Raw genomic sequence first — 22,704 nt, 5'->3', positions numbered from 1 at the left:
TGGCGCTGATCAGACCGGGTCAAGATGAACTGAGCTCTGCTTTCAGAGTTCAGCTACACATTTAAGAACAGAGCACTTACGATACATTTCCACCACATTCATCTACTGCGATGAGGTCATGAACACAACTCATCTGACGCTTTAGGGTCAGAACAAATGAAGGAACCAAAGGACTACACTAAGCCCAGGTGGTGGAGTCCAGATCCACTGAGGATCCTCTGATCCGGTCCAGAGGAACACAGAGACGATGGTGGACTCACTTCCATCTGAGGAGAGAAGAAGAAGAGAAGGATCAGTGTCTCAGAGACTCTTCATCATCCAGTAGAAAGAGCAGCAGGATTGAGTCCTTCAGCTCTCACACCTGGACATCAGGTCTGTTCCCTCTGCAGCTTCCACAATAACACAGTGGACATAGAGAGCTGAGGGCCCTGAACGCATCACGACAGAAACAGAGAGGCGTTCACTGCTCACAGTAGTGATGGAGTCACTGCTGTGAGGGCTCAGAGATGATAAAAAACACAGTCTCAGAGTCTCTTCTTCACATCAACTCAAACACACGATCACAACAAGCTTCTGTCCAATCCTGAAACCCGTCAGCGTTGGAGGTCTACAGGAAATACTGGATCTGTGTTTAGTTCAACCCTGCTGGAACCAGCATGGACCGACTCCAACCCTCTCCTGACCTCAGAGTCTCCAGTCTCCAGTCAGGACTCTCCAGTCCAGCAGACAGCAGCTTCACATCTGAAGCCGTCAGATCGTTGTCACTCAGGTCCAGTTCTCTCAGACTGGAGGGGTTGGACTTCAGAGCTGAGGCCAGAGAAGAACAGCTGATCGCTGTCAACCTGCAGCCCATCAACCTGAATAAAGAATAAAGATGAAGGTCAGAATCATTCTGTGACGGCTCCCCTGTCTGTCTGTCTGTCCCTCTGCTTCCTGCAGGACGGCGTGATGAGACGCACCTGGGCCCGGTGCTCCTGGGGGAATAAAGCTCCGCCTCTGGGCCGGCCAAGGCTCTCTCGATAGCGACAGCAGGCTCTCCGTTGTCGCCAGCTCTCGTGCGCACCCAAATAAAGCCTTTTTGCTCGGAACGCTGCGTCTTCCATGTACTTTGTTGCGGCGCCTGAGCCGGGCCGTGACATGTTGGGGCTCATCCGGGATCTTTTGTTCTGTGTGATTTGATTTTGATTTAGTTTGAAGCGGCGCTCCCCTGTCAGGTACAGCGCCGTTACTCCTTTGAGTTTCGTCATTTGTTGTTTTTTGTTTTGGTAGTGCTGTGGGGACCGCGGCTAGAGCGTCTCGTCTCGGGAGCATTTCCATGGTGCAGGGCAGTCGCCAGTTGCTGGTTGCTTTACTTCGCCACTGGGCTCCAGTGCATAAATACCCGCCGCCATTAACCACATGAAGACTAGGGTTGAGTGTATTGTTTTAGTTAGTGGGTGGGGAGGTAGTCAGCTTGAGGGGCGCGCTGCTGATATGTCATTGGCTGTGGACTACACACCGGTAGCTTTCATTCATTTATTTATTTATTTATTTTTCTCCCGTTGATGGTTTCGGACACACTTGGCTATGGAGAGTGTTGACCACTTCGTGGCTTCTCCTTCGGAGAAGAATTTGGATCTCTGCACGAAGGAGCAACTGCTGAAAATAGCAGAATATTATGGCATTGACGTGGGTGATAAACGGTTGAAGGACAGAGTTAAGGCCGTTTTGAGGTTGGGGTTGGAGGAAAGAAAAGTGTTAACGGAAGGAGCATCAGCTGTGCTCCAGGAGGACGTAGGTTCTCCGCCCCTCGCCACATCTAGCTTAACCTTTTCCCAACAAAAGGAATTATTGTTGTTGCAGCTGGACCATGATAGATTTAAGGTGCAGGCACAGTTGGAGAAGGAGGTGGCTGTGGCGAAGATGCACCAACAAATGGAAAACGCAAAAATTGGAGGTGGAGCAGGCTAGGCTAGACTTGATTAAAGAGGGGAAGCTGGCTGCTGCTGGGCCAAGGGGGAAGTTGTCTCCCTCAGAACAGCCTGGGGATGACTTTGACGTCTTAGGCAACTTAAGGCTCGTGCCAACGTTTTCTGAAAAAAATCCTGAGTTGTTTTTTTCTTTGTTTGAGCGTGTGGCTGAATTACGTAAGTGGCCGGATTCAGCGCGCACGCTGATGCTACAGTGCGTGCTGACTGGGAGGGCACAGGAGGCATACTCCTCATTGACTGATGCAGCCAGTCAGCAATATTCTTTGGTGAAAAGGGCGGTGTTAAAGGCATATGAATTGGTTCCTGAGGCCTACCGGCAGCGGTTCAGGAACATGGAAAAGGAAGCCAACCGTTTGAGCATTTGATAATTGATTGTGTGGGTCCTTTGCCTCGTGCCAAATCGGGTGCTGTCTATCTTCTGACCGTTATGTGCCAGAGTACCCGCTATCCGGCGGCGTACCCTTTGCGTACCATCACTACTAGGTCAGTGGTAAAGGCACTTTCCCAGTTCATCTCAGTGTTTGGCATTCCGAAGGTCGTCCAGTCAGATCAAGGGACTAACTTCTCGTCCCATATGTTTGCACAGGTGTTGAAGCAGCTCCGTGTCCAGCACAACCAGGCCTCTGCTTATCATGCGCAGAGTCAGGGGGCATTGGAGCGCTTTCATCAAACATTGAAGTCCCTCCTACGCGCTTACTGCATGGAGTTAGGTAGAGACTGGGAGGTGGGTTTACCTTGGTTGATGCTGGCAGCAAGAGAGGTGACACAGGAGAGCACTGGGTTTAGCCCGAATGAACTGGTGTTTGCTCACACTGTCAGGGGTCCCTTGGCTGCCCTATCCCGCAACTGGAAAGAGACTGAGCCTCCTAAGAATTTGGTTGACTTCGTCAATAGTTTTAGACGTAGACTTTACACTGCTGGAGAACTAGCTCGGAAGAATCTGGGGGTAGCTCAAGTCAAGATGAAGCACTTGTATGACCGTCGCGCAGAGTGTCGCGTCTTTAGGCCTGGTGACCAAGTACTTGCCTTGCTCCCTATAGTGAGCTCACCGTTTCAGGCGAAGTTCATAGGTCCACTTACGGTTCTGAAGCAAACCTCTGACCAGAATTACATTATTTCCACTCCGGCACGCAGGAAGGCCACTCAGCTTTGTCACATGAATTTGCTAAAGCCATATTACGGTCGTGTGTCCGGTCCGACGGGTGCTGAAGCTCGGCCCCCTCCGGAGGACGTGCGCCCGACATGTTCAGTTGGCAGGGTCTCTGTGGTTTATGCCCCTCAGCCCGAGGCGGATGGGGTAGAAGATGGATTGCCTGATCTGGATCCGGCGGTGCTGCAAGGCCGTTTAAAGAACTCTGAGTCGTTGGATAGATTGCCTGTGCTGCTGGGGCATTTAGCGGAGTCGCAGCAGGCAGATCTAGCCGAGGTCCTAAGAGCTTTTCCTCAGTTGTTTGGTGATGCTCCTACTCAGACGCACCTCATCGAACACGTTATAGACGTTGGAGATGCTCAGCCGGTTAGGCAGAGGTTCTATCGGGTTAACCCTGAGAAACGTAAACACCTGGATGTTGAACTTAAGTACATGTTGGAGTGCGGGATTGCTGAGCCCTCGGCTTCAAGTTGGGCATCCCCCTGCATTATGGTCCCAAAACCTGACAACACTCCGCGGTTTTGTACCGATTTTCGGAAGGTGAACGCAGTGACTAAGCCTGATTCTTTTCCGCTCCCATGCATGGAGGATTGTATTGACCAGGTAGGCCATGCCAAATTTGTTAGCAAGTTTGACTTGCTAAAGGGGTATTGGCAGGTTCCGTTGTCCGAGCGAGCTCGCGAGATTTCGGCGTTTATAACGCCGAGCGGATTATACTCCTATAGGGTCATGCCATTCGGCTTGCGTAATGCCCCAGCAACGTTTCAGGTGGCTTATGACGCAAGTTCCGGGAGATTTGGAGGGGTGTACGGTCTACCTAGATGATGTGGTGGTCTTTTCGGATACGTGGCCTTCTCATTTAGAGCGCGTTCGAACAGTCCTGACGGAGGCACGTCTGACCATCAACCTCGCCAAGTGTGAGTTCGCAAGGGCGACAGTGACGTACTTGGGGCGGGTGGTCGGCCAGGGAACGGTTTCTGTGGTGCAGGAGAAAGTCCACGCGGTGGAACGTTATCCGGCACCCGCCACAAAGAAGGAGCTGATGCATTTTCTGGGTCTGGTTGGGTACTACCGGGCGTGCTGCAGGAACTTCTCTGAGGTGGTAGCGCCACTCACTGATTTGCTGAAGAGGAAAACCCCGTTTGTCTGGTCCCCCGCCTGCCACCAGGCTTTTGAGAGAGTTAAGGCTTTGCTATGTAGTGCCCCGGTTTTGACAGCCCCGCAGTTTGACCGTCCCTTTTCCCTTCAGGTGGATGCTAGTCACGTGGGCGCGGCGGCTGTCCTTCTGCAGGCTGACGATATGGGTGCTGTTAAGCCAGTGAGTTACTTTTCGAAGAAGTTCAATTCATATCAGCTGAATTATTCCACAATAAAAAAAGAGGCGCTGGCATTGGTTTGGGCGCTAAAACATTTTGATGTTTACATCGCTTCGGGGGTGGTGCCTGTGGTGGTCTACACCGACCATAACCCCTTGACATTTCTAAACTCCTTGCAGTGTCCTAATCAGAGGTTGATGAGGTGGTCACTGTTGTTACAGTCATATTGGCTAGATGTTCGGCACATCAAGGGCACGGACAATGTGGTTGCGGACGCGTTGTCCAGGGCTCCCTAGTGGGGTGAGCTTAGTTATTAGTTCCCTCTGGGCTTTGTTTAGGCTCAGTTGATTTTTTTTAGGCTGGGATTCCCGTCAGGACCCAGCTCTTATGGGGGAGGGTGTGACGGCTCCCCTGCCTGTCTGTCTGTTTGTTTACCTGTCTGTCTGTGTCTGTCTGTTTGTCTGTCCCTCTGCTTTCTGCAGGACAGCGTGATGAGACGCACCTGGGCCCGGTGCTCCTGGGGGAATAAAGCTCTCTGGGCCGGCCAAGGCTCTCTCGATAACGACAGCAGGCTCTCCGTTGTCGCCAGCTCTCGTGCGCACCCAAATAAAGCCTTTTTGCTCGGAACGCTGCGTCTTCCGTGTACTTTGTTGCGGCGCCTGAGCCGGGCCGTGACACATTCATAATCCATCAGATGTGTTGAGGTTTAAATGTGTAGCTCAAAGAGAACTTAAGAAGTGACGAACTGTGTTGACCACCAGCTTGGTTAGCGTAAGCACTAAATACGTCACGTGATCCGCAGCCCAGTCACGTCTGGCGAGTGAAATGTTTGTTGACATGTTGGTGGAGGCACAGCTGGGATAACAGCGTGGTGACCAGAATGTGTGCAGACAGAATGCACGGGCGCTGGATCACGTATTGAAAGAGTGTTTGCTCTCATATTGAAATGTGGGTTTTTCTGTTTTTTCGATTCAAAGGTTTTTCACCTCTTTTGCTGTATGGAGCTTTGCTCGAATGGAGCTTGCTTCATTGAAGAGGAATGACTGGAATGACTTGAGCTGAACTCAAGAATGAAAGGAGAAATGAAAAAGGAAAAGTTGTTTGTCATTGGAGTGGAATCCAGTTGTAATCTGGTAGATGGTCAATCCCTTTCAAAAGGGGAAACTGCACGAGGTCAGAAGACGGGAACGTGACCCATGTGTTACATCAATAATTGCAGAACAATCTCAGCTCTCTGTATAAAGAGGCACCATTGTCCTAAGGCACAAGTGTAAAGAGATAATATGGCCTTAAAGCCGTGTGCCGACCCTCCTCCCATACCCTAGGTGTCACTGTTTCAATCCTGCTTACAGGTGCTGATTGGCGGGTCATCAGCCGAGACAAGCCACACCTGAGCCGGTGTGGCCTGGCCATAAAAAGGCCTCTGGATTTGGCTCACTCTCGCTGGGGGGTGGAGGACATCTGGTGTGTCGCTGACCTTGTCACCATTTTGTCTTTTGATTCGTACCTTTGATTTCCTACTCTCACTTTAGTTAGTTTTGATTGTGTTATTGTTAAATAAATAGCTTTTTGTTGGCAGCTGCTCGTCTGTCTCCCTGTTTTGTTGCAGCCTTGGAGTTCTGACAGCTGAAAAATTGAAACTTGATTTTTGAAATTCTTCATATATCTTGTGAAAACAACTTTACTCATGAGGAGGAACTGTCTTGGTGATGGAAATTGTTTTACCAAAAGGTCTTAAGTTCACAAAAGCAGTGAAATATATGAATAAAATCATAGAAATAAATGTCTAAAACTAAATGTTGTATTATGTTTATGAGTAGAAGTGTTGTCTGTCACTACTTTCACCAGAGAGAGAGACTGAGATAACGTGAGGAATGACTTCCTACCACAGACCAAGCTTCATGGGGGCAAATGAAAGATCAATATTACAACAGTTATGACTTGATCTCTATGTGTTCTTAAAGATTAATATCAATGATCAGACATTATTTGTGGAAATACATTTAAATTAACAGAAACCAAAGAAATATTTCTACTTCAAGTAAACGTTATAAATATGAAACTAATATTAGTTCAGAGGATCTTCTGTTTACAGATTTGACCATTAAACCAAAATCTTAAACATTAATTTACTTTAACAACTAACAGAGGACATTTTCTACAGTTTCTTTAAGAAACAAGTCTTTGTGACTGCAGACTACATTTAGTTCAAGAAACATGAAATATGAACACAATCAAATATTCAACTTTACGGATTTAAGTTATGTTTGCATATAAATTAGGTTGAATTATAAAATAAACATAACATATGTGTAACAGAGTCAGTGAACTGACCTCAGAGTCTCCAGTCTACAGTCAGGACTCTCCAGTCCAGCAGACAGCAGCTTCACTCCTGAATCCGTCAGGTCGTTGCTACTCAGATCCAGTTCTCTCAGACTGGAGGGGTTGGACTTCAGAGCTGAGGCCAGAGAAGAACAGCTGATCGCTGTCAACCTGCAGACACTCAACCTGAATAAAGAATAATGAAGATCAGAATCATTCATAATCATCAGATGTGTTGAGGTTTAAATGTGTAGCTCAACATGACGATGTCCTCATCAATGAGCTTTTCTCTTTGTCATTGTGTTCTTGTGGATCATCATCATGTCAGCCTTCTACAGACATCATCACATGTCAGCACAACATTCATAACCTGTTGATATCCACACAGATGAAGACCATGCTGCTGCTCTCAGGTCTGCAGGACCAGGACCATGTGGGTTAGAGGGGTTCTGTCACTCAGAAGGTCCAGTCAGAGAGAACGTCCTCATTAAAGGTCTCAACATCTCCATAAAGTCACTTCTTCTGTGATTTAGTCCCAAATGTATCAAGTAGCCAACATCTGAATCAACGTTTGGACGTAATCAATAACTTTCTGTCATCAAATAAAGAACGTTGAATTGAATAATATCTCAACAATATTCATCATCAGTCTTCAAATTAAACTAGATGAAATATAAATATATTCTCTATTAATAAATAAATGTTCTTCTCTCGGTTCAAGTAAAATGTTAAATGTTTTCACAGATATTAGAGATGAATTATGAGCTGTTTGACTTCCTAACTATGACACTTCATAATCACAAAGAATTAATTATAAAATACAATCTTTAATAGCTGATCATTTTATTGTTTGTTATTATTAAAATCACCAGTTTAGAGTAAAGTAAATAGTTGATGGTGATTGTTGTGAAGAGCCGGTCAGGGGAGTGGGAGGAGCTGTAAGTGGGAGGAGCAGGAAGTGGGAGGAGCAGGAAGTGGGTGGAGCAGGAAGTGGGTGGAGCAGGAAGTGGGTGGAGCTGGCTACAAGGGGATTGGGTTCAGGTGAGACCTTGGAGCCCCAACAGGCAGCAGAACCTGGGTCTCTCCTGGACTTGGTCCTTGTCTGAGTAGATGGATGAAGCCCAGCAGAGACTGAGCCTCCTCTGCTCTGCAGGTCTACAATGCGTCTGCTGGAGCTTCCTGGTGCTCGTAGAGCCGGACCGCTCAGCATCGTGAGAGAAGCTCATCAGCTCACATGCAGCCGTCCTGAGCGCTGAGTCCTCTACAGAGGATACAGGTCTAGCTCTTTGGCTTCAGGTCTAGAGGTCTACTGAAGTCCCTTCAGAGCAGCTTCAGCCGTGGACTTAGACCCCGAGGTTCACCTCAGAACCGGAAGTCTACCTGAGGCCATCAGACTGTATAACTCCTCCCCTTTCTGATGGAAGCAACAATAATACTCATGTGTTGTGTTATCTTCATAAATCTATGTGCAGCATAACTTTATAATACTTTTTCATCATCATTGACATTAACGCTTCCAATCTTGTACTTCATTTTTATTGTTGTATTTTACTTTTTTTTATTTACAGTCAGTATTATTTCTTCTTTCTTCTTTTTCATCTATGTTCAATATTTTATTCTATTGTTGAAACTCTGGCACAATAATTTCCTTCTGGATTAACAAAGTTCTCTTATTTTAAATATTATACTTATTTATTATACATAATTATTCTACTTGTGTATTATACCTATTTGTTTAACTTATTTATTACACTTATTTATTATAATTATTATACTTATTTATTATACCTATTTGTTTAACTTATTTATTGTGCCTATTTGTTATGATTATTATACTTATTTATAATTTATAATTAGTATACTTAATTATTATAACTATTTAGTATACTCATTAATTATACATATTTATTATACTTATTAATTATAATTATTTATTATACCTATTTATTATACCTATTTATTTATTATACTTATTTGTTATACCTATTTATTATATATATTTATTATACTTATTATTCCAGACTGACCTCAGAGTCTCCAGTGAGGACTCTCCAGTCCAGCAGACAGCAGCTTCACATCTGAAGCGTCCAGAACGTTGTAACTCAGGTTCAGCTCTCTCAGACTGGAGGGGTTGGACTTCAGAGCTGAGGCCAGAACTTCATAGTGAGTCTTTGAGAGCAAACAGCCAGAAAGTCTGTGAAGATAAAATATAATAGTGCTGTCAAACGATTAAAATATTTAATCGCGATTAATCGCATTTATGTCATAGCTAACGCGCGATTAATCGAAATTAATCGCATTTTTTTTCCTTCTTCATTTTAATGCTCTTATCAACATGAAAAAGTGGATTGGCTTGCTTTATGCAAGTGTTTTATTTTATTGAAAAACAACTGCCAAACAGGGCGGTACAAAATAAAATTATAAAGTGCACATTTTAGGTAAACAAGGGTTTAAGAGAGAGAGAGAGAGAGAGGGAGAGAGAGAGAGAGTGAGAGAGAGCTGTGAACATAGCAGTCCAGCCTCTTATTTCGGAACAATGAAACTCTGACACGTCTCACACCTCTACCTCCAGCAGGAGAGCAGGAAGTGAGGCCCTGAAGTCATGAAGCCTTCTGGGGTTCATTGTGAGAACCTTCATGGTCTCTCGTTTATCAATATGTCATCCTATGAGCTTCTATACTCGCTGAACATTAAGTAACAAGAGACTGTTGGTTTAATGGACCGGGCCGGATCAGAATCAGAATAAGAACCAGATGATGCAACAATGGAAACCGTTAAAGAGACTTCCTGTCTGATGGTCCTCAGGAAGACCAGACCGAGCCTTCAGGGGGCTCAGAATCAGCTGTTAACGTCAACTGGTGTCATGAGTTGTAAAACCACGTGAAGCGCTTCATCAGTGGTGTTTAGTGGTCTACATGCGGACCAGGAGGTCAAAGACGGTCCTGGTCCACATGTAGAAACTGTTGAGTGATCGAGGAAGAATATGAAAGTAAAAAAGTCTAACTATTATAAATGTATAATCATTTTCTTTTTCTGTATAACCATTGAACATATATACCGTTTGGTTTTTATTTCAATTATAGTTTGTGATTAGACCACATGAAATGCATAGGATGCTATAAGTTGCTATGTTTTATTATCTTTTCTATACTATGGTATTGTAAAAAGCTCTCCTGTGTAATAGGATCCAGCAGCCAGTGTTACCATATTAGGAAACAAACCCTCAGTGGTTGACCTTAGAGACAGGATCCAGGATTGACCCTTGAAGAAAAAGAGGAGGGTTAAGTGTGTCTGTGAGGTACTAGAGCTGATGCACAGAGCATAAAAACAAATCTCACTAGAACTCAGTCTGAAGAAGAATTTCACCAGATCACGGTCTGAATAGGGATTGCACCAGATTCTGAGAAAACTGGACTTAATATGCATCTTTACTAGAACAGGAGAAAAGTCAGATTGGACAGGAGGAGAGAAGAGAGAAGAGGTGTTTTTCCACCAGCTCTGAACTTAACCATTTCTCTTAGTTACTTGTGACTTTTAAACTGTTTGATTGAATTTAATTTTTTGTATGTAAGATAAACTTTGAATAAAAACTCGGCCTTACCATTCGTAAGGGACTGAAACCAAACCAAGGTTTCTGGTTCTTTAAAACAATTTAAACCCTCTTTCCCTGTCCATCACCGTGAGATACAGAAGTGACGACTGAATCTGCCAAAGAGACTTAAGGTAAGTATCTTTGGGTGAAGACTTTTGCAGTGTTTGTCATAATGATGAGATGGTGTCAATAGGTAGAGAGAAGGTATAGACGATATACGTACTACTTGATAAGGGTTGAGAGAAGTTACAGCCTACCGCAGGGGACCTAGAGCGCAAGCTGTAAAACACCCTCGACAAAACCTACAACTTATTTTGAAAATAACACAAAAACCTAACGATTTAGCACGGGGTGAGATAAAAGACCGAAGGCGTTATGCCAATATCGGATGAGGATTATCATTTCCTCCGGGATCACTAGGAGAATTAACCGACGAAGTGCCACCGAGTTAGGTGAGGTCTTGCCTTTCCTAACCCCCCTCCCCTCCTCTTTCCCCTAACAAGACCACCGTTCACGCTACAAAACAGGGACAGACAACAAAGGATCAGGCGCTTTGGGGCTGAAGGCTTTTGATCTTCTTTTCTTTTGAAGTCCTGAAGAGGATTTATTCACTTTATCATCATCTTTATTCTGTTGTAAAGAGTGATGACCTGTCTGTCTCTTCAGAGTCAGCATGAGGCCTTCATGGTGACTCAACCTTCTGTACTTCTCAGTAAACAGCTGATGCTTCCTGCTGCCTTCAGGGTCACCTCCATTAGTGGGAAAATGCAGTGATTGTGTACGTGATTAAATATTAATATGATGAAATATATAGACGACTGCATGATGTTTTGTCGTTATTCAACACAATTAACCAACCAATGAGGTTAAGTCATTTTCATCATATTCAGAAATAATTCATCAGATACATATTGTTGTGTAACTGACGTCACTAAATCAGATATCTGATTCAGTGACATCTGATTCAGCTGTGATCACATCTGATCAGATGTGATCAGATGTGATCACATGTCAGTCGGCCGCAGTCATCAGAAACCGACGTGGCTTCATGTGACGCTTAAGAGGAAAGGACGTCTCATGTCTATTAAAACATATTTCCTCGCGTCTTCTCTCCCTGCTTGCTTTCCTTGCGTCTCTCTATGCATCCCTGGTGGGAGGGACTAGGACGCAAGGAAAAGACGCAAGTGAGGGAAACGGGGATGCACTTTAGAGACTTAGGATGTACCCTGTGTGTTCATGTTTGATTGACTGTGAGTCTCAGCTGCTGGTCTGCAGCTCTTCATCTGAGCAGCTGACTGTGGCTGCTGCTTCCTCCCTGTGACGCTTTAAACTGATCCACCAATCAGACGCTGACACGCAGGTTCACAACCTAAATCATAACAATATGTGAACATTCTCTAACCCAAATCATAACAATATGTGAACATTCTCTAACCCAAATCATAACAATATGTGAACATTCTCTAACCCAAATCATAACTCAATATGTGAACATTCTCTAACCCAAATCATAACAATATGTGAACATTCTCTAACCCAAATCATAACAATATGTGAACATTCTCTAACCCAAATCATAACTCAATATGTGAACATTCTCTAACCCAAATCATAACTCAATATGTGAACATTCTCTAACCCGAATCATAACTCAATATGTGAACATTCTCTAACCCAAATCATAACTCAATATGTGAACATTCTCTAACCCAAATCATAACTCAATGTGTGAACATTCTCTAACCCAAATCATAGCTCAATATGTGAACATTCTCTAACCCAAATCATAACTCAATATGTGAACATTCTCTAACCCAAATCATAACTCAATATGTGAACATTCTCTAACCCAAATCATAGCTCAATATGTGAACATTCTCTAACCCAAATCATAACTCAATGTGTGAACATTCTCTAACCCAAATCATAGCTCAATATGTGAACATTCTCTAACCCAAATCATAACTCAATATGTGAACATTCTCTCTGCAAAGGTTAACTTTGATAAAGTGAAGCAGAACAAAGTTACAGAGGGTTTAGTTCAGACCGTTCAGACAAATCTCCAAATTGTGAGTTTTAGATTTGTGTGCTATTTCAATTTTCTCATTTACCACGCTCTATATTTCACTTTATATCACTAATGGTGTTCAATAGATCCAAATACATCAGTAACATACACTAAATAAACCAAAATAATGCTCTGTGCTCTCAAGTCATCATGCAATAATTGAGCATATTCTTTTTCTTCCATTATGTGGCCAAGGACTCGGCCACATAATGGAAGAAATCCTATTTCTGTAAAATTGCTCTGAATCTTTTTGGGTTATGTTTTGCTGATGCTTTGTTGGAGAAGAACGTGAAGGATATCTTGTGAATCTGCGGGTTGTCTACTTTATAGAAAGCTGCTCGTCTCTAGCATGAAGCTAACAACAACAACACGAGCCTCAAAGCTGCCGCGTGGTCGGACCTTTAGACAGATATTAATATGGATGTTTGGTCATTCATAACTTTGGTGATTGAGTTGTTGGAGCAGCACAAACAGCTTGCATAACATTGTAACCCGGGCTCTGCTGTTTAATTTGGTGTGCAACGTCATTATATTCCTTCACTATATTCATTCGTCATAATACGTCCAATGTTTCACGTTTAATAAACTTGTTATGATCTTGTCTTCTGTCTCTTGTTTGTTGGTTTGTCCATTCTGCTGCTGTGATCCTGCTCTGTTCTCCGCTGTGGGACTAACACAGGATTACCTTATTATCTTAACGTGCACTAATGTGCACGCTCACGTGCACTACCATGCACGTGAGCATGCACTAACATGCATGTGAGCGTACACTAATGTACACTACCATGCACGCTCATGTGCACTACCGTGCACGCTCACGTGCACTACCATGCACGCTCACGTGCACTAACCGGCCCTCCATGTGACCCAAGAGAGGAGGAGCTCTGGTAACAAGACTTCATTCTCTGCTGAGGTGGACTTTACTCCTCTTTATCTTTACAGAGATGATCGTTGTTAATAAGACGTCAACACTCATATAAAACAGTTAATATATAACCTCAATGTTAAATACAGCTCCCTTAACTTGATCTCTTTATTCTAGAAGTCCCTGAGTGTAGAAACACTAACAACGTGTATTAAAATGTGTTTTTCTCTGCAGGTTGAGCATGAATCCATGAGACCTTTTGTCTTCGTGTGTTTCCGTTATTGTGTCCCTGTATTAAAACAATAAGTCCTGTTTCAGGACATGAAGACACAAGCAGAGAAATGGACCGTCTTACTTTGTCCAGAGCTGCTCTCACTGGCTGTCTGCAGTCCGGTTCTGGTTCTGGTTCTGGACATGAGCTCCTCCTCAGGAACAGGACTCCTCTTCCTCTTTCTGTGGAGACATTTCTTCATCAGAAACCGTTTATTTTCCAGGAATGTTTACACAAACATTAGACACGAGACGCTCGACGAGACAAACAACAATCAACGACAACAACAGTGCGGTGATATTAAATCAAGTATAAGATAAAGTGCTCAGACAAACAGATAACGTTCATGTAAGTGTATGTTAAGTGTGTTTAAAAATGGAGTGTGCAGGGGAGTGACCGGTAAGAAGAAAGAAAAGAAGAGGAAAGAAAAAATAGTCCTGGGGTGATCACTAACGGAGAGCGCTGATGTGTCCTACGGTCTCAGAGTCTCTGAGCAAGTGATGTTAGACTGAGGATGAAGAGGTGGACATGCTGTGACCCTCAGCAGGTCACATGGAGTCTCAGGTTCAAGTCCTCACACTTTCCTTCTTCACGTTTTCTGTCACTTTCTACTGTCAACATCAAATGAAGCATGAATTCATAATTGTTATTAAAACACGAGTGATCACAGCTGATCACTTTGACATCAGTTCTGCTCACGAGTTTTTTCTGGACCTCCAGGATCAATACATGGAGGAGAGGAACTAAACTCAAAGGTCTCTTACTCAAGATGTAAAGCTTTCAGCTGAAAGCTCTGGATCTTTAGTCAGTGAACCTTTGAGCTTCATCTTTCTTCTCCATATTTGACACAAATATTAAAGAACAAAGTCAAACATCAACAGAAGCAAAGAGATCAAAGCTTTTCCACCAACGCTTCTTCGCCACATGTTGCTCAGTGATGAAGTGACTCCAGAAACCCTGGTGGGTCTGGACCTTCAGGATCAATATATGAAGTGACTCAATAATGGTCAATATAAATGTTATACTGCATAAAGAAGCAGCTGATGGAGTCAATGGGAGGAAACATTCACACATCTGAAGCACATTCTTCCTCATTTAGAACAGAGACCTCAGACTGTGAGCAGACATAAAGGAGTGTTTAGTTGAAGTGTAACTTGTGAAAAAGGTTCTCAGGTGTTTTGCTCCAGATGTAAACTTCAGTAGTTTGAGGCTCTAGAACCAGACGGAGATCCATCTGAGTCTGAACCAGGATCTGCTCTCATAGTTCTGCTTCAGGAAGATAAACCTTTGAGCAGAGGATTCAGTCTTCATCCTCAATGCATCGTCTTCATCAGGTCAGCTGACAGTAAACAGTCTCTTACTTTGTGTCTGAGGGTCCAGGTTCATGACTGAAGAGTGGAGGATGCTCTATGGACCGATCACTCTTCATGGACAGGCAGACGGATCCTGGAGACTGAACTCTGTGAACATCAAGAGGGTTTTATTCAGAACAACAAAGACACCTCTTAGCGTTCCTGTAACGTTTGCCTAAAACGCCTATCCAGGTATACCCAAAGTAAACTGCACGCTGTACTTGAACTATGTGGAGTAAATGCATGGTCTTGGTCTCTTTTGAAAGGTAACAATCTGAAGCTTTTTTCCCTCAATAGTCAATAGTAAATCACTTTAAGTGCTGCTGACACTGAGTTATATGAGTTTGAACACACTAAAGTATAAGGTTTTTATTTCCGCCTGAACATTTCTTTGTAAATAGATGCCTGTAGATGACTATAAATGGGACTTATGGACTGGAAAACACAATGGGACCATAGCCTGAAGCCTTTTCTAGTCTAAGTAAAAAGCAGATAACAATATCACAGAAAATTAATATTTAACGAAAAGAAATTCTAAGGGTATGTCTAGGCATTTTGCCATTTGGAGACTGCAAAGGACCCACAGTATTCATAATATATATATATATATATAATATTTTCCCTTTTAAAAAGGTCTTGCAAACTTATAGATAACTATTCATATTTACTACCAGTATTGCTGACAGAGAAAATTAAGTATAAATGCATTATCGTGCTAATTCAATGACAAACAGCTGGATCTGTCACAGCTGTTTGCTCTCATGAAGTCTGTCCCTGTTCTGCTAAGCCCCGCCCCCTCATGCTGCGATGCGTTTTTTGCGCCATTTCATCGGCTAAACGAAACGTCTGTCATCTGAGCGCCCGGACGTGACAGCTTGGCCCAAATATGGAAGAAGAGGCGGACCCTGTTCTTCAGCGTGAACTCTCGTTGGCTAGTGCAGTCTGAGAAGAGGACAAGACGCTCCTATTGGTTCAAGTGGGCTGTCAATCTAAAGGTCAGAGTTCAGCGGACATTTTGATGTCAAGCTTTCTTTAGTGCTCACATGAAAACTTGTTCCTTTTTATGGGATTTTGTTTTATTGGACCTTTACGACGTAACAACGCTGTTGTTGTTGGAATGTTATGGATTTATGGATCAATATGAGGCGTCATCGGTGAGTTGCCTAGATACTGATATAGTTTGTTTGTTGCTGTTGACATGAGCGCTGATGTAGCTGCTGTGGTGGACCATCTGGAAAAGGTTGAAAGGGTTAGAACCCAGAGAACCGTCGGATCAACGCACTGTAGCGACTATAAATGAAGATGCTCTCTAAATGAAGATGCTCTCTAAATAAAGATGCTCTCTAAATGAAGATGCTCTCTAAATGAAGATGCTCTCTAAATGAAGATGCTCTCTAAATAAAGATGCTCTCTAAATGAAGATGCTCTCTAAATGAAGATGCTCTCTAAATGAAGATGCTCTCTAAATAAAGATGCTCTCTAAATGAAGATGCTCTCTAAATGAAGATGCTCTCTAAATAAAGATGCTCTCTAAATGAAGATGCTCTCTAAATAAAGATGCTCTCTAAATGAAGATGCTCTCTAAATAAAGATGCTCTCTAAATAAAGATGCTCTCAGGTGAGCAGCGTACCCTGAGAGGCTTCATCTGAACACACACACTACTGGGACTGCAGATATGGAGAAGGCTTTAAAGTATTAATGCTCTTAGACGACATCACAGCTGTCACTGATACGAAGAGTTTGACTCATGACCAGTTGGGTAAATGTATTATTTAGGTGTTAAAAACATTTAGTATGTTTTAGAAAAATAAAATATACAGAAACAGAAGACTTTGTCAGAGGTGAGCATGAGTTCTTACTTTGAGGGTCCAGGCTCCTTACGGAAGACTTCAGGAAGACCTTTGGCCTGATCACTCTTCATGGACAGACAGCCGGAGACCAGAGACTCTGCTCTGTCCTCCTCTTCCTCCTCTTCCTCACCACTCATCTTCTGATCTGAAGTCAGTCTGAGGGATAAACAGGAACACTGGCTGTGAGCTGCTTCAGCTTTTATTCACCATTCTGACTCGGTGTTGACGGAGGAATCAAAGTGCAGAGTCCTCCTAACATGTCTCTACAGCCTCACGGAGAACTCTGGCTTCCCCTCGAGCAGCTACCTGTTGGACACACCTGTTCTCAGGCTACTGATCACATGGTCCCTGTGGCCCCGCCCCCTTTTCATTTACGGGAAATCAGCTAAGTTCATAGAAGGGTGTGTGTGTGTGTGTGTGTGTTATGAATACGATGTGTTCATGAGTCTCTCGGCTTCAACAGGTTGAATTAAAATGAGTTTTGGTCAAAATGTTTAAATCATGAACATGAATCTAGAAGCTTTCTGTTGAAGAACTAGAACAAGAACATCATCAGATCCTTCATGTTGCTCTGGATCTGGAGCTTCCTGTGTGACAGCAGGAAGCTCCCTTCACCTGACCCCCATAGGCCCCCCAGGGCCGGGTCCTCAGGAGCCCCCAGGGCCGGGTCCTCAGGAGCCCCCAGGGCCAGGTCCTCAGGAGCCCCCAGGGCCGGGTCCTCAGGAGCCCCCAGGGCCAGGTCCTCAGGAGCCCCCAGGGCCAAATACACACACTGTGTATAAAAACACACACTGTGTATAAATACACACACTGTGCATAAATACTCAATGCAGTTTATTAAACGGTAACAGACGACAGAGAAAACATCTCCACTCTGACATCATGATAACTTTGTCTTTATTAATATGAGTAGTAGTTTAACTCATTAAATCAACTGCAAACACACATCATCTCTATCAATATTTTAAGTGCATTTTTATTGGAATGTTCGCTAAAAACACTCTGGACAAAACTCTGTCAACTGTTAAGGTGACTGACCTGACATCTGATATCAGCTGATCACATCTGATCATCTGATATCAGATGTGATCAGATGTGATCATCTGATCATCTGATATCAGATGATCAGATGATCAGATGTGATCATCTGATCATCTGATATCAGAAACCTCAGTCATCATAAACCAGGAAAGGACGTCTCGCGTCTCTTAAAACATGTTTCCTCGTGTCCTCTCTCCTTGTGTCCTCTCTCCTCGCTTGGTTTCCTTGGTCTCTCCATGTATCCCTGGTGGGAGGGACTAAGACTCAAGGAAAAGACGCAAGTGAAGGAAACGGGGATGTAGTTTAGAGACTTGGGATGAACCCAAGTACAGAGAAGAAGGCTTAATGAGAAACGGCCATAAAAACATTAAAGAAGCGCAGACGCAGAGGGCGCTGCAGGCGCAGCTTCCGGTGTGTGTCACAGTAATCTCCGTCCGTCAGACAGCAACAACACGTGAGTGGAGCCGCTGCAGCGACGCGATGTTCTCCTCTTTAAAACAGAGAACCGGGGAGGTTCTGTTACCGGGAGACGAGTTCTCCTTCCAGGCCGACGACACCCTCTCTCTCGCGGGCCCCGTTACCCCGGAGAGGGTGGTGTGTGGACCGGGTCTGCGGCGGAGCGGAGACCGGCTGCTGGTGTGTAAAAGCGGCGTCCTGCGACACAAACAGCCCAACACGTTCTGGGTGGACTCCCAGCAGAGGAGGGTGAGTCACACCCGCTGCTCTCGCGCAGCATCACGTGCTGCTGGGGACCGAGTCACGCGCCGGACCCCCCGGAGCCGGACCCGTCTGTTCTGGTCCAGGACGGGACCACGACAGACGGGTCCGGACCCCACGGTGCCGGACCCGTCTGTTCTGGTCCAGGACGGGACCACGACAGACGGGTCTACCGGAGTCCGTTAGTTCCACGGAGTTCAGGCCCGTGACGTCACGTTAGGCTCGTTGGAGACGAACTACTGGAAAGCAGCGCGAGCGGCTTCCTTCAGAAAGTAAACCGGAAGTCACAGAACGGCCACTTCCTGTTAGGCCCGTAGGCTACTTGTAGTTTACTGACTGAACAGGAAGTCAGGGACAGGTTGGCAGCAGTGCATGATGGGACAGGTTGGCAGCAGTGCATGATGGGAGTCTGTCCTCTCCTCAGTACGTCCCGGCTAAAGGTGAGACCGTCATCGGCATCGTGACGGCAAAGTCAGGAGACGTCTTCAAGGTGGACTTTGGAGGAAGTGAGCAGGCCTCTCTGTCCTACCTGGCCTTTGAGGGGTCCACCAAGAGGAACCGCCCCAACGTGCAGGTGAGACCCGGGGGGGGTCAGGTGAGACCCTGAGGACCTCACCTGCCTGTCTAGCCCCTCCCTCCCTCCTCTCTAGCCCCTCCCTCCCTGTGTCTAGCCCCTCCCTCTACTCCCTCTAGCCCCTCCCTCTACTCCCTCTAGCCCCTCCCTCTCTGTGTCTAGCCCCTCCCTCTCCTCTCTCTAGCCCCTCCCTCCCTGTGTCTAACCCCTCCCTGTTTACCTGTGCAGGTGGGGGACCTGGTGTTCTCCCAGTTCCTCTTAGCCAATCAGGACATGGAGCCGGAGCTGGTGTGTGTGGACGGCTCAGGACGAGCCAATGGGATGGGAGTGTTTGGAGGAGGAGGTCTGCTCTTCACGGTCTCTCTGGGCCTCGTCAGAAGGTAAACGTCCTCAGGTGTTTGTCTCTAAAGGTCCTGAGTCTCCTGACCACCTGGGCCAGAGGTACAAATACATCATGTATTGTGATACTAAATACATGTATTCAATAAAATACTAAATACTGGTGCCAGAAACTCTAACATGTATTTAAAATATAGGAAGTACTAGTACTGTGAGGTATTACTTTGTAGTACTGTGGTAGTATCATGATGTAGTATGTTCGTCCGTGTCTCCAGTAGCATAAGTACATGTTAAATACAGTAGTAGTATAAGTACGTGTTAAATACAGCAGCAGTATAAGTACCTGATAAAGTACTGCCTCCCCCCAGGCTGCTGTCCCCCCACAGCGAGGTCCTGCTGGACCTGCAGCAGCTGTTCCCCTGTGAGTTGGTGGTGGGGATGAACGGCCGTCTGTGGGTCAAGTCCTCCAGCGTCCAGCAGACGCTCGTCATCTCCAACCTGCTGCAGAGCTGCGACACCATGACGGCCCAGCAGAGGGGGGCGCTGTTCAGGAGGGTGGCCCAGGGGGCGCTGTAGACCACATGGACCTGAACCAGCAGGGGGCGCTGTAGACCACATGGACCTGAACCAGCAGGGGGCGCTGTAGACCACATGGACCTGAACCAGCAGGGGGCGCTGTAGACCACATGGACCTGAACCAGCAGGGGGCGCTGTAGACCACATGGACCTGAACCAGCAGGGGGCGCTGTAGACCACATGGACCTCAGGTAGACCTCCACCTGGTCTCATTGCTGAAGGAAGAAAAACATCTTGAACTTGAATCAGAGCCTCAGAAGGTGATGATGAAGAAGAGGAGTTCAGGAGTCAGTGATGATCAGAGATCCTCTTGGAGACAGACGCTCCACTGCTTCACCTGTTTATTGTTTTTAATCTTTTTAGACCAAACGATGAATAAAATTAAGGAATCTCAGTTTTTCTTCATAAACATTTTTTTCAAATGGATTACAAAATGTATGTTTTTTTGTTTCATCACTTTTGATACAGTACTTTATGTGCATTTAGAACAAACAAACCTCAAAGGATTCTGGGTAAAAACTCTCCAAACAACCTGAACCCTAGATATTTGTTCGTTGGATTTGATCCAATAAAAACTTTTGTTTGTTCTTAAAGCGAAAATAAAACAACAAAAACGTGTGTGTGTGTGTGTGTGTGTGTGTGTGTGTGTGTGTGGGAAGTTCAGTTTTATTTAGTTTACTGTTCCTAAATCAGTCATCTATTGTTATTTTGTTAATTGTCTTTGTTATCTGTCATTAAACTGCTCTTCATAATATTATAATAATATAGTATCTGTCTTCTGTCCACATGGCTGCAGAAGAGGCAGCTTCTTGTTTCCTCCTTTTAATATCAGTTTCACTTCTCATTGCAGTAATATAAACATCAGAATCAGCTTTATTGCAGTAATATAAACATCAGAATCAGCTTCATTGCAGTATTATAAACATCAGAATCAGCTTTATTGCAGTAATATAAACATCAGAATCAGCTTCAATGCAGTAATATAAACATCAGAATCAGCTTCATTGCAGTAACATAAACATCAGAATCATTCTCATTGCAGTAATATAAACATCAGAATCAGCTTCATTGCAGTAACATAAACATCAGAATCAGTCTCATTGCAGTAATATAAACATCAGAATCAGTCTCATTGCAGTAAAATAAACATCAGAATGAGTCTCATTGCAGTAATATAAACTTCAGAATCAGTCTCATTGCAGTAAAATAAATATCAGAATCAGTCTCATTGCAGTAATATAAACATCAGAATCAGTCTCATTGCAGTAAAATAAACATCAGAATGAGTCTCATTGCAGTAATATAAACTTCAGAATCAGTCTCATTGCAGTAATATCAACATCAGAATCAGTCTCATTGCAGTAAAATAAATATCAGAATCAGTCTCATTGCAGTAAAATAAACATCAGAATCAGTCTCATTGCAGTAATATAAACATCAGAATCAGCTTTATTGCAGTAATATAAACATCAGAATCAGTCTCATTGCAGTAATAAAAACATCAGAATCAGTCTCATTGCAGTAATATAAACATCAGAATCAGCTTTATTGCAGTAATATAAACATCAGAATCAGTCTCATTGCAGTAATATAAACTTCAGAATCAGTCTCATTGCAGTAATATCAACATCAGAATCAGTCTCATTGCAGTAAAATAAATATCAGAATCAGTCTCATTGCAGTAATATAAACATCAGAATCAGTCTCATTGCAGTAAATTAAACATCAGAATCAGTCTCATTGCAGTAATATAAACTTCAGAATCAGCTTTATTGCAGTAATATAAACATCAGAATCAGTCTCATTGCAGTAATATAAACATCAGAATCAGTCTCATTGCAGTAAAATAAATATCAGAATCAGTCTCATTGCAGTAATATAAACATCAGAATCAGTCTCATTGCAGTAAATGAAACATCAGAATCAGTCTCATTGCAGTAATATACACTTCAGAATCAGTCTCATTGCAGTAATATAAACATCAGAATCAGTCTCATTGCAGTAAAATAAACATCAGAATCAGTCTCATTGCAGTAATATACACTTCAGAATCAGTCTCATTGCAGTAATATAAACATCAGAATCAGTCTCATTGCAGTAAATTAAACATCAGAATCAGTCTCATTGCAGTAATATAAACTTCAGAATCAGCTTTATTGCAGTAATATAAACATCAGAATCAGTCTCATTGCAGTAATATAAACATCAGAATCAGTCTCATTGCAGTAAATGAAACATCAGAATCAGTCTCATTGCAGTAACATACACTTCAGAATCAGTCTCATTGCAGTAATATAAACATCAGAATCAGTCTCATTGCAGTAAAATAAACATCAGAATCAGTCTCATTGCAGTAATATAAACATCAGAATCACTTCTCATTGCAGTAAAATAAAGATCAGAATCAGTCTCATTGCAGTAATATAAACATCAGAATCAGCTTCATTGCAGTAATATAAACATCAGAATCAGCTTCATTGCAGTAATATAAACATCAGAATCAGCTTCATTGCAGTAAAATCAACATCAGAATCAGTCTCATTGCAGTAATATCAACATCAGAATCAGTCTCATTGCAGTAAAATAAACATCAGAATGAGTCTCATTGCACTAATATAAACATCAGAATCACTTCTCATTGCAGTAATATAAACATCAGAATCAGTCTCAATGCAGTAATATAAACATCAGAATCAGCGT

The 22,704-nt window shown here is 43.7% G+C and overlaps 1 protein-coding gene across 1 annotated transcript; it reads left to right on the top strand.

Moving 5' to 3' along the window:
• Positions 1-18,253: 18,253 nt before the first annotated feature.
• LOC306745454 (exosome complex component RRP40-like) lies at positions 18,254-20,729 on the top strand. The gene is made up of 4 exons (XM_079228244.1): positions 18,254-18,503; positions 18,940-19,089; positions 19,318-19,469; positions 19,797-20,729. Exons 1-4 carry the CDS (start codon positions 18,279-18,281, stop codon positions 20,002-20,004), a joined length of 735 nt encoding a protein of 244 aa, XP_079084370.1. The 5' UTR covers positions 18,254-18,278; the 3' UTR covers positions 20,005-20,729.
• The last annotated feature ends 1,975 nt before the right edge of the window (positions 20,730-22,704 follow it).

Source organism: Taurulus bubalis (assembly GCF_910589615.1).
Source record: "Taurulus bubalis genome assembly, chromosome: 13".
Lineage (NCBI taxonomy): Eukaryota > Metazoa > Chordata > Actinopteri > Perciformes > Cottidae > Taurulus > Taurulus bubalis.
Note: the sequence above shows the minus strand (reverse complement) of the source record. Positions and strands in the feature narration are given on the sequence as shown.

Bases quoted from the DNA above. Each gene is read 5' to 3' on its own strand.
- LOC306745454 (XM_079228244.1), top strand. From the start codon at position 18,279: ATGTTCTCCTCTTTAAAACAGAGAACCGGGGAGGTTCTGTTACCGGGA. The intron at 18,504-18,939 runs GTGAGTCACACC...TCCTCTCCTCAG, and splicing joins TGGACTCCCAGCAGAGGAGG to TACGTCCCGGCTAAAGGTGA. The intron at 19,470-19,796 runs GTAAACGTCCTC...GCCTCCCCCCAG, and splicing joins TCTCTGGGCCTCGTCAGAAG to GCTGCTGTCCCCCCACAGCG.